The sequence below is a fragment of the Myotis nattereri genome (assembly GCF_964212035.1).
Source record: "Myotis nattereri genome assembly, chromosome: 3".
Taxonomy (NCBI): Eukaryota; Metazoa; Chordata; class Mammalia; order Chiroptera; family Vespertilionidae; genus Myotis; species Myotis nattereri.
In genome coordinates, this window is record NC_138077.1 from 66,112,311 (window position 1) to 66,125,149 (window position 12,839).

General features: G+C 40.5%; 1 protein-coding gene across 1 annotated transcript in view; it reads left to right on the forward strand.

Moving 5' to 3' along the window:
- USF3 (upstream transcription factor family member 3) overlaps window positions 1–9,362 on the forward strand; it is a 55,956-nt gene extending 46,594 nt beyond the window's left edge. The window contains exon 7 of the mRNA XM_081085660.1: window positions 1,582–9,362. Within this exon, the coding sequence (XP_080941786.1) occupies window positions 1,582–8,054 (6,473 nt within the window). The 3' untranslated portion in view covers window positions 8,055–9,362. The remainder of the gene's footprint in view (window positions 1–1,581) is intronic.
- The last annotated feature ends 3,477 nt before the right edge of the window (window positions 9,363–12,839 follow it).

The following is a 12,839-nucleotide window of genomic DNA, read 5'->3' on the forward strand; positions in this document are numbered from 1 at the left end:
TTCCTCCACGTACTCACGGTCCACATGACAATCTAGAACAGTGGTCAGAGCAGTGGTCTTGGGAGTCAGGCCACCTGGGTTTGTGTCCTGGTTTCATTTATCACTCAGTACCTCTCGTCAGTTACTTAATTTCTCCAAGTTTCAATTTCCTTATCTTAAAATGAGGATAATTATAGCATCTATCTGGTTGACTTTAGATAGATTATATAACTACTCTGAGCCTGTTTCTCACATCTGAGAATGAAGATGACAATAGGTAGTTCCCATCTCATGGTTGTTATGAAGATTAAAAGAGAGAATTCTGGCAAAGCACTTGATGTCTGGGACTTCAAGTAAATGCTTGATAAATATTATGTTATGATTGTTATTATTGTTATTAAATGAGACAGTGAATGAAAAGTCCCAGGCATATAGTAAGTGTGCAGTAAGTGAGAACAACCATTATTATTTGGTCTATAATAATTATTTTTAAGTTTCTAATGTCCATGGCACATTGACATCTTTTTCCTGTGTCTCTTAGTTTAAATATCCAAGGAAATAATTTTCTAGTTTCAGCTCATCCTTGTCAGGACAGACTGTTCATTTCAGGCTACCTCATAGGGCAGCCTGAGGATTGGCTGCCTTTGGCAGAGGGAATGGGAAGAGTACCCTTGAGGCAAGACAGGTAGGGATATACGGGGTCACAGAGCATAAATAGCAGCAGCCCAGGCTGCCCCATTAGTAGGATCCAAGGGTGAGGCTGTCTTCCTTAGAAAGGAACAGGGCTGTGACAGACATCTCCATTACTTAGTAGGGTAACATACATCGTCCCTGCCAAAGAAAATGCAAGTTCCATTGTTGACGCTTTCCTCCATGTCCTATCACTTTATTTCTTACATGTCCTACTTGTTCTCTGTTGTTTCAATGGCTAAATTAGAAATGAGTTTAATGCCATTTATAAAAGAGACTATTACCACCATAAGTAATGTTAGCTATTGTAGCATTTAATGCTGTGATATTGATATTCACTGTTATTTTCCTAGCATGTTACCATGATATCAGTATCCTTGCTTTACTTTTGTAGCTGCCCTATTGGGAATTTTTGAATTGGGGATTTTAAGATTTCTACATTATGAGTAATTTTTAAAAATACTATTTTTTTTTTTTTATTTCAGAGAGGATGGGAGAGGGAGAGAGAGAAACATCAGTGATGAGTGAGAATTATTGATCAGCTACCTCTTGCACACCCCTTATTGGGCATCAAGCCCACAACCCAGACCTGTGCCTCGACTGGGAAAAGAGACCTCCTGGTTCATAGGTTGACACCCAACCACTGAGCCACACCAGCTGGGCTTTTGAGTAATTTTTGACTTTTGAGTTGTTTACCTTTAAAGATATATACTTTTAAAAGATGGGATAGAAGTTTGAGGTACCATTCTAAAAAGAAGAAAGAACTTGTATTAGGAAATAGCTGAAGATTTTCAGTTGAGGTATTTAGAATGCTAGAATTAGATTTCAGTAGTTTTAGTACACAGTTCTTAAAATTATTGTAAATATTGATGTTTACAGGTAATTGTTTCATTTTTATTTTTAATATTGTAGCTGAAGAAATTAAAAAGCTTCGTAAACAATTGGAAGAAATTCAAAAAGAAAACGGCCGATATATTGAATTACTGAAAGCAAATGACATATGCTTATATGATGATCCCACAATCCACTGGAAAGGAAATCTTAAAAACTCAAAGGTCTCTGTTGTTATTCCCAGTGACCAGATTCAGAAAAATATTATTGTTTATTCCAATGGGAGTCAGCCTGGTGGCAACAGCCAGGGAGCAGCTGTTCAGGGGATAACCTTTAATGTTGGCCATAATTTACAAAAGCAAACCGCCAATGTGGTGCCAGTGCAGAGGACTTGCAATCTTGTGACTCCTGTGTCTATTTCTGGAGTTTACCCTTCTGAAAACAAGCCATGGCATCAGACCACAGTTTCTGCATTGGCTGCCAACCAGCCTGTTCCTCTTTGTCTTCCGGCTACCATTCCTGCTCAAAATATTCTCAAGCTTGCCACCTCCAAAAGCGATTCATGTGTGCTTGGTGCCACCAGGGGCTCACTGGTTGCTGTTCCCGTAGGACCTGAACCTTGCCAACATCGGTCCTTGCACACAAGTGTAAATGATCAAAATTCTTCTGAAAATAAGAACGGGAAAGAGAATCCCAAATTATTGAAAAAAACAGTCCCTTGTGCCACAAGCGTCCCCTCCAGCTCCTCAGCGACTACCACTAAAGTGAACCCTGGAGACAAGTCCTGCCTTAGCACACAGGATTTGAGAAGTGATTTTCAAACCACCTTTGTTGTTTCAGTTACCACGACAGTCTGCTCCCAGCCTCCCAGATCTGCTGGTGATTCCGGTCCAGTGAGCATTAGCAAGGGTGCAGACTCCACAAGCGTTACTGCAGTGGTGGCCCCATCTGTCCCTGGAGGAGGGAAGACCACTGCTCCTGTGAGCAGTCCTTCTGCAAACCCTTTGGATAATGGTTGGACTCTTTCTTGTTCTTTGCCTTCTTCAGCTGTTAGTGCTTCAGATTTGAAAAACATTAATAGCCTTACTCGAATTTCCTCATCTGGAAACACACAGACAACGTGGACTACTTTGCAACTGGCAGGAAACACTATTCAGCCCTTAAGCCAGACACCATCTTCTGCTGTGACTCCAGTATTAAATGAGTCTGGTACTAGCCCCACCACAAGCAAGCACGGTAGACATATGGCTACAAGCATCAACTTGAATAATTCCTTTCCAGCAGATGGGCAGCCAGTTGAGCAAGTAGTTGTAACCTTGCCTTCTTGTCCATCATTACCTATGCAGCCAGTTATTGCCCAGCCACAAGTTAAATCTCAGACCCCCCCAAATATCCTCCCATTGAATTCAGCAATGCAAGTGATTCAGATGGCTCAGCCAGTAGGGACAGCTGTTAAAGCAGCTCCAGCTAATCAAAACGTCATCATTCTTCAGCCACCCAGCACCACTCCATGCCCAACAGTGATGAGGGCAGAGGTTACCAATCCAACTGTAGGTCAACAGATAGTAATCATACAGGCAGCTAATCAGAATCCTTTGCCACTCCTCTCAGCTCCACCTCCTGGTTCTGTTCGACTCCCTGTCAATGGAGCCAATGCTATAATAGGGTCTAATTCTGTGCAAAATGTTCCGACCCCACAAACTTTTGGTGGAAAGCATCTTGTCCACATATTACCAAGACCTTCATCTTTATCAACATCTAATTCAACACAAACTTTTTCTGTTACCATGTCAAACCAACAACAGCCTCAAACCATTTCTTTAAATGGACAGCTCTTTGCTTTGCAGCCTGTGATGTCTTCATCAGGAACTACAAACCAAAACCCTATGCAAATTATTCAACCCACCACCAGCGAAGATCCAAATACCAATGTTGCCCTGAACACATTTGGCGCTTTGGCCAGCCTCAATCAAAGCATATCACAAATGGCTGGGCAAAGCTGTGTACAATTGTCTATTAGCCAGCCTGGCAATCCCCAAACTACTGCAAATAGTCAAACCACCCCAGCTAACTGTGCTTCATTAACAGCAACTGTAGCATCTCCCATGACAACAGATACTTCAGCCACACTACCCAGTACTTATAATCTAGTGACTACTCCCTCAGTGAACACTGTAGCTTGTTTGCCTAACGTGAAGTCAAAAAGGTTGAGTAAGAAACCAGGTGTCAAGAAACACTTAGCAGCTAACAAGTCAGCATGCCCCCTGAATCCAGTCAGCAATGTGGGCCAGGCGGACTGCCCCAGTACTGAAGGCTCAGCAGAGCCACCATGTAATGATGGACTGCTGGAAAGCCCCCCTCTTGTGGTGCCATCTGTCACTATGTCCCAGGCAAAGAGTACTGTGAGTGTTTCTGGTTCACCTTCTTTGGATGTTCTGAATTCGGAATCAGTGATACCTGAGTCTGTACCCAAATCTAAGTCAGCAGAAGAGTCTAACTCACCCTGTCAAGAATCTATAACAAGTGAACATTTTGCGGTGGCCCCAGCACAATCCAAAGATTCTGTCCCCATACTGCAACGAGAGACTTCTCAGGATAAGCCACCAACTAGTTTGGCATTGTCTGATGCTCCCAAATTTGGTAATTCAGCCAACGTGTTGATTCCATCTCCAAATGATCCCCATGTTTTGGTTTCTCAGGTTTCTGGTTCATCATCTACCACAAGCACTACAAGTACTGACTGTGTTTCTGAGGTAGAAATCATTGCTGAACCTTGCGGAGTTGAGCAAGATTCATCGGATAGAATGCAAACTACAGGTCTCTTAAAGGAACAAGGTTTAACTGCATTGCTGTCTGGTCTTGCTAAAGAAAAAGACCCTCAGAAATCATCTCTTTCAGTCCAGGTGGACCATCCTGACTTTTCTTCAGAAAATTCTAAAATAATTGATTCAAGTATTGATTTGCATTCCAAACAGGAACTGTTACTGATGAACAGTGATGATCGAGATCCAGGACAGCATCATTCCTGCATCCCTGATCAGGAGATTATTCATGGCTCCTTGCTTACCAGTAGGCAGGCTGACTCTCCCATGTCAACCAGCTCGGGCAGTAGTCGTAGTTTCTCAGTTGCATCCATGCTTCCTGAAACAACTAGAGAAGATGTCACCAGCAATGTAACAACTAATACATGTGACAGCTGTACCTTTGTAGAGCAAACTGATATAGTCGCTCTTGCAGCAAGAGCTATTTTTGACCAGGAAAACCTTGAGAAAGGAAAAGCTGGTACCCAGGCTGATACAAGGGAAGTTACTTCAAAGCCTTCTGAAGCATCATCTTTAGAGGGAGACCAGCCTTTTAAAACACAGGTCTCTAAAGAGAATAGCCCAGGTCAGGCAGAAGCAACACCAAATGAATTTAGTTCTCAGGATTCAATTGAAGCAACTGTGGATAGGCCCCTTGAAAAACCAAGTTGTTCGGTAGGAATTAAAACATCAAATGCCTCTTTGCAGGTTTCGAATTCTCAGCCACCAAGCATTACCAGTTTAAGTGTGAATAATCTTATCCATCAGAGCAGCATCAGCCATTCTCTTGTCAGCTGTGCTGGATTGTCTCAGACTTCAGAGTCAACAACTGTTTCTGCTACAGTTAATTTGACTGTTCCATCTAGTTCCTATGGCGGTCAGCCTCCTGGACCATCTCTGATGACTGAATATTCTCAAGAACAACTAAGCACTATGACTGGTACTGTACCAACTTCACAGATTCAAGAGCCACTCTTAAAGCCAAGTCATGAAAGCCGTAAAGACTCTGCAAAACGTGCTGTCCAAGATGACCTTCTACTATCTTCAGTGAAACGTCAAAAGCATTGTCAGCCAGCCCCCCTCAGGCTTGAAGGTATGTCCCTGGTTAGCCGAACTCCAGACAGCATTTCTGATCATACTCAAATGATGGTTAGTCAGATCCCTCCCAACTCTTCAAACTCAGTTGTGCCTATTAGCAACCCAGCACATGGAGATGGCCTTACGCGATTATTTCCACCTAGTAACAATTTTGTGGCCCCTGCATTGAGGCAAACTGAAGTTCAGTGCAGTTCTCAGCCTTCGGTTGCTGAGCAGCAGCAAACCCAGGCCAGTCAACATCTGCAGGTCCTGCAACAGCATGTTCCAGCTCAAGGGGTATCTCACCTGCATAGTAACCATCTCTACTTAAAGCAGCAGCAGCAGCAGCAGCAGCAGCAACAGCAGCAGCAAGCAGGGCAGTTAAGGGAGAGGCATCACTTATATCAACTGCAGCATCACATACCTCATGCAGAGAGCTCTGTCCACTCTCAGCCCCATAATGTCCACCAACAGAGAACTCTGCAACAGGAGGTTCATATGCAGAAAAAGAGGAATCTTGTTCAGGGCACTCAGGCCTCCCAGCTTTCGTTACAACCGAAGCACCATGGAACTGACCAATCCCGACCCAAGAGTGGTCAGCCACATCCCCACCATCAGCAGATCCAGCAACAGATGCAGCAACACTTTGGAAGCTCCCAGTCAGAAAAGAGTTGTGAAAACCCTTCAACTAGCCGGAACCACCCTAACCATCCCCAAAACCATCTCAATCAAGATATTATGCACCAGCAACAGGAGGTTGGAAGCAGGCAGCAAGGCTCAGGGGTTTCTTCTGAACATGTATCTGGGCATAATCCAATGCAGAGGCTCTTGACATCAAGAGGCATAGAGCAGCAGATGGTGTCCCAACCAAGTATTGTGACTAGACCTTCAGACATGACCTGTACTCCACACAGACCAGAAAGAAATAGAGTTTCAAGTTATTCTGCTGAGGCACTCATTGGAAAGACATCTTCTAATTCAGAGCAGAGAATGGGTATATCGATTCAGGGTTCTAGAGTTTCAGATCAGCTTGAAATGAGAAGTTATCTTGATGTACCCAGAAATAAGAGTTTGGCCCTTCATAATATGCAGGGTCGTGTGGACCATACTGTTGCCTCAGATATCCGCCTGTCTGATTGTCAGACATTTAAACCAACTGGAGCCATTCAACAGCCCCAGAGTAATTTTGAAGTTCAGTCTTCAAGAAATAATGAAATAGGTAACTCTGTATCGTCATTGAGGAGTATGCAGTCTCAGGCTTTTCGAATTAGTCAAAACCCTGGTCCACCACCAATTGACCGCCAAAAGAGATTACCTTACCCACCAGTTCATAGCATCCCAACAGGAAATGCTATCCCACCAAGGGACAGTGAAAATACATGTCATCAAAGTTTCATGCAGAGTTTGCTTGCCCCTCACCTTGGTGATCAGGTCATTGGGAGCCAGAGATCACTCTCGGAACATCAGAGGAATACACAGTGTGGTCCCTCCCCTGCAGTTGAATATAATTGTCCCCCAACTCATGAAAGTGTCCATATTAGAAGAGAGAGTGAGAATCAGAATAGGGAAAGTTGTGACATGCCCCTAGGTGCAATTAACACCAGGAACAGCACCTTGAATATCCCTTTTTCGAGTTCTTCTTCCTCAGGAGATATTCAGGGTCGAAACACAAGTCCCAATGTTTCTGTGCAGAAGTCCAATCCCATGAGGATCACTGACAGTCATGGGACCAAGGGCCACATGAATCCTCCAGTCACAACCAACATGCATGGGGTTGCAAGGCCAACTTTGCCACATCCATCTGTGTCTCATGGAAATTCTGATCAAGGGCCCCCTGTACGTCAAACTAATTCTTCAGTTCCCCAACGATCAAGGCATCCCTTGCAAGACAGCAGTGGTTCCAAAATTCGTCAACCTGAAAGGAATCGTTCTGGAAATCAAAGGCATAGTAATGTCTTTGATCCGAGTCTTCCCCATCTGCCCCTCTCTGCTAGTGGCAGTATGATTCTTGGACGCCAGCAACCCACTACAGAGAAGAGAGGAAGTATTGTTCGTTTCATGCCTGATAGTCCTCAAGTACCTAATGATAATTCAGCACCTGACCAGCATACACTATCACAAAATTTTGGTTTTCCTTTTATTCCTGAGGGTGGCATGAATCCACCAATAAATGCTAATACTTCTTTCATTCCACAGGTTACTCAGCCTAGCGCCACTAGAACTCCAGCACTCATCCCTGTAGATCCCCAAAATACTCTACCTTCCTTCTATCCCCCGTACTCTCCTGCTCACCCTACACTGTCCAATGATATTTCGATCCCCTATTTTTCAAATCAAATGTTTTCAAATCCTAGCACAGAGAAGGTAAACAGTGGGAGTTTAAATAACCGATTTGGATCAATTTTATCTCCTCCAAGACCTGTTGGTTTTGCTCAACCAAGTTTTCCTCTTCTCCCTGATATGCCACCAATGCACATGCCCAACTCTCACTTATCCAATTTTAATATGACATCTTTGTTTCCAGAAATAGCTACAGCTCTTCCTGATGGCTCAGCAATGTCACCTTTGCTTACAATCGCAAACTCCTCTGCCTCTGACTCTTCCAAGCAGTCCTCAAACCGACCTGCCCACAACATAAGCCATATTTTAGGTCATGACTGCAGTTCAGCTGTTTAAATACTGATAGAGTAAGTGTAAATGTCACAGGTGAGATTACAAATGTATTTGTATGTAATGCACACATACATGCACATGGAGAGAGAATTGTGTGTGTATGTTTTTGTGTTTGCATAATCAATTTGCAGTTCTGAATGTAGGCAAGCTGTGTCAAATGATGCGAATACTGGGTTGTCAAAAACAAATTACCTTTCATTTTTAATTGCATGATGTGCTTTTTAAATTTTCCAAGCAGATTCGCATTTTCAAGTTTGATTTGTAATGTTATATTCCCTAAATATTAATTAGCTGGAAGTTGGGGAGATCATCTTGGGGTGTGTTGAATAGTAAGAAGGACCTCGATTTTGAACTTTGTTGTTGAAAATTTGTAAAGTAGTTGAAATAGTTGAGTTGTTCTAAAAAAAATGCAGATAGTCCCAGAAAACAAAATACTCATAACCAAATGCTGGTTGATGTCAGCATCTAGAACAGTTTCTTATCCATGACAGGTATTGAATTAATACAGAATGTATATCCATGGTTAAAGTCAAGCAAATAAGTGAGTTGTTTAATCAGCCTTTATTCCCAAGATTTGGTTTAGGTAGAGGCTTCTTTCTTAATTATAACAATTACGTAGTTATCTGAATTTCATGTTCCGTTCTTCAAATTAGGAAGCCATGTTATCCTTTAATGTGCCAAGATCCTTAAAGATAGAAAGTTAAAAAGAAAAGTACATAGATATTCTCCATGTTGTACTTGCATTTTGCATTAGCCCACAAAGATAAGAGCAGTTGTGGAGTTTTGCATGTGTTCAGTTAAAAATTGTTTCATAAGTTGAGTTTTGTTTTTATATTCTCTCTTCATTCTATTTATTGATTTTAAAGTAAATTCTTTTACATTTGTTTAATTGGTAGGGACTGATCAGTAAATAGTGTCTTTGGAATCTACAGAGTTATTTGAGCCCTACTTTTAAATATTTCTTTGCAAAGTCTTAAGCTCTGTCCCTATTTTCATTTACTGATATTTTTATTTAAAATATGGCATTGTATATTGCATTATTATCTTTCATAGTAGAATTATAAGAAGATGAATTTGTTCATTATTTTTCCTGATGGCAGATGTGAAATGGTGCTTCAGAAATCGTCTTTATACTAGTATATGTCTGTATGTATGTGTGAGTGTGTGTGTATATACCCAGATTTTAAAGTATAAACTGGTTGTTTAAAAATAGGCCTACCATCAGAAATTGGGAAATTGAGACCCAAGACCTGCTGAAGTATACAGAAACTTGATGTAGGGGCCTTAAAAAGCCCCACTGAAGTTAATAATAAATCTAAAAAAAAAATATGTATATATTCATATATTGAATTTGAAAAAAACTAAGTCAACAACGATATATGCTCATATTCTCAAACCCACTTCTTTGTTGTTATATTCTGCCAAAACTGGATAGAGTGGGAAAGATGCATATAAATTGTTCTGTCTTCTCTGTTAACAAAGTGAACCCAAGAACCAGCATTTTTTTTCCTTCTTAAAAAAGCCTCCTAGGGCTTGGTTAGAGCAGTGACTCCAGTGAATACCTCTTCTAAAGACTCAGCAAAAGGGTCATCTGTGCCTCTTCAACTGTTCTCACCAAACTTTCCCATCCGCTCCTGCTGCTGACTGAAGTAGCCTCCTGGGGGCAAAAATACTGTAAATGAGAAAAGCTTTTGTATTTTTTCCCTTCAAAATGGTCATGGAGAAGAACAGGAGAGCTTCATGAATAAGTTATTCAGCAAAGCCACAGATAAACCCATCAGTTAAAACTGTTCATTGAGACAAAAATGTGAAATTTATGACTTTTTTTTTTTTAATCTTAACTGAGTTTTAAGCTTTAACATTCAAGTTTTTCTTTGTACTTGAAGAGTCCAGTCTGCCAGTTTCAAGGACAGTTTTCAGTGTGTTTGATTATTTCTTCTTCTCCTTCCTCCTCCTCCCCCTCCTCCCACTCCTCCTCCTCCCCCTCCTCCCACTCCTCCTCCTCCTCCTCCTCCTCCTCCTCCTCCTCCTCCTCCTCTCCTTCTTCTCCTCCCTTTCTCTCTCTCTCTCTCTCTCTCTCTCTCTCTCTCTCTCTCTCTCTCTCTCTCTCACACACACACACACACACACACTACACACACACACACACACACAGTGGCTAGTGAGTTCTGAAGAACTAGAGACTCTTAGATATGATTGGAACTAAGGTAACAAGCTAAGGACAAGCTCAGTTTGAACTGTATGATGGAAAGGCCTCAAAGCCTGGAACTTTCAGATACTTCTCTGTTGCATTGATTGTATTTTTCTGCTCAGCTCTGTTCAGAGGTAGCATTTACATTTCTCAGAGCTTTCATTCCAGGCATGTAACACATTGATCCTGAATGAGTCTTTATTCCTAATAAGGCTTATTTGACGACCTGAGAAAGGATGTGACCATCTGCAAGTAATTTGGCTCCTGCTTACATGTAGCTCTAATCTTACAGAAATGTGCATATATATGTAAGAGGCCATTTTTCATATGAACTCAATTCTGAAGTGTTCAGAGCATAGTAATCTTATTTGATTTAAAAGCACAAGTGTATGAGATTTATCAGCAGTATTAAGTATTTGATCATTAGAGCTACATGATATTGGGGTGAATTTATTTTAATATCTATTGATCTCTGGATGTAATATTTGACAAAGGATTGACAGAGAACCATAGCCAATTTTGGTTATAGTAAATTTAATGTTATTCTTGGCTCCTAGTAAATGACGATAGAATGTAAAACCATTTCCACAAATAATTTTTTAATTTCTGGAAGCACACAAACTTATGTATGAGATGTAATTGAGAATCATTGATTAAATTAGTTTCTCTTTTAGTGTTGCTAATCACATGGAATCAGTTCCAGAAAGTGGTTGTTTCCTCTAAACATTTCACACAGTAACTTCTAACGAGGTGAAAAGTTTCAGATTTCTCATCGTGTAATTGTTAATATGTCAATCATGGATAAATTAAATTTGATGTATTTTTTTTCTTTTTTGGTACAAACAGGTTGTTTTGGGATGTTTTATACTACTTCAGGAAATTTATTTTTGTTTTTATTGCAAGACCCTTTGGGGATACCAGAGATGGCACCCTTTATCTAAGTAAGGACTAAGAATTCCAGAGTGACCATGCTTTATAAAATTTTATGTATTAGAACTGTGGAGAGAGAAAAATGAGGAGGGAATGTTTTTTTTGCAGCAATTTCAGTCACATGTCAGGGTGAACTTCAATGAAGGTCAACTTTTAAAGTCAGTCTTTTAACATACAAAATTATTTAAACAAAATTATTTAAAATTATTTTAAAGATAATTCATTTGCCTTGTTCTTGCCTTCTAACATTAGCCATTTCTTGGAGAGGCTGAAGTTATACTCCAAAAAAAAAAAAAATATATATATGGAAAGACATTTTAATGGGAGTTAAGTTTTAAAAACTTGAGAAAGGATCAAGACTTACAGATATGCATCTTTTTAGCTGTACCCTTCCTTTGATACATAGGTACCTAGGCTCTTAATTTCTTCCATCTGCTCCATGTCAAACAGGTGGCAGGGACTCTGGTCATTTCCTTAGCATGGTGATTACTCCTTTGCCTTGAAACATTTATTGGGCACACCATCTATTGGGTCAGTGTGTGACAGGAAGTCATACTCCCAAATTAGTGATTCCCAATTCCTGGTTTGGGGAACCACTATGTCTCACACTGTATTAAGGGATAATAAGAATTTTTGAAACAAAAGTAAATAAAAATTTATTTAAGATATTGAATGTGCCATATAGCTCTGTTCCTTATTTAATGAACCATGTTTTCCCCTGTATTCTACACTTCCTGTGTGAGCCTGAGCATGTTTTTACCAGAGTCTGTGGGGACATCAAATGTCGAGTGAGGCAGTCCATATTTACCGGTAAGAAGTGTTGAGGACCTTTTGGGACACATTTTCTAGTTCTGCCCACATGCCTCTTCCCTGGTACTGCACTTTACCTGAAACTGTGCCTCTGGTCCCAAGACCAGCCATTGGAACATATTATTCACTCCTCTCTTATAGCAAAGGACCAGCCAGGATGGTACATGTCAACTAATCAAGCACCGGGAAGACAAGTACAGCTGATGTTTCTCACTATTGCCTTATTCTCTGAGCCATCTTTGATTTCAATCTTGTAAAAAACTTACGAGGTAGAAGCAAAACTTCTTTTAAATTCAGAGCTTGTATTTGATGGTCATCCAACATCCTTATTTCTAGATTTGTACAAACCCATCAACAATCTTTTTCTGTATCATGCATGTATTTAGATGGTACATTAACATGAGCCAACTTGTGTTGAAAATATTGGCATAATATCCAAATTGGTGTTATTTAGGATGACTGCATAATCTTTATTAGAGATTTCATGAGAAATAGAAGATAATCCTTTGTTTGCAATTTAAACTTTTAAAAAAATCTTATTTTGGGGGGCTCAGTTATGTGTTTGGTTATATATAATACTATGTCATAGGAAGTTAATGTTTACTCCATTTTGATCCCCTGTTCACTTTTCTGGATCTCTGTTCCACATCCCCTGACTCTTAAATCCATTTTTCATCTGTGAGGTCATTGAGGCACTGGACTTGATTATATTGGTAACCTACAAGGGGAGTTGAACTGTTGATCTTCCAAGAAGAAAGGGACCAGACAGTGTTGCTTAAAATGCTGCAGTTGTGTTACTGTGAAGAAAAGATTTGCTTCCACTTTTAGCAGGCCATATCTATATTCATTTTGGTAAA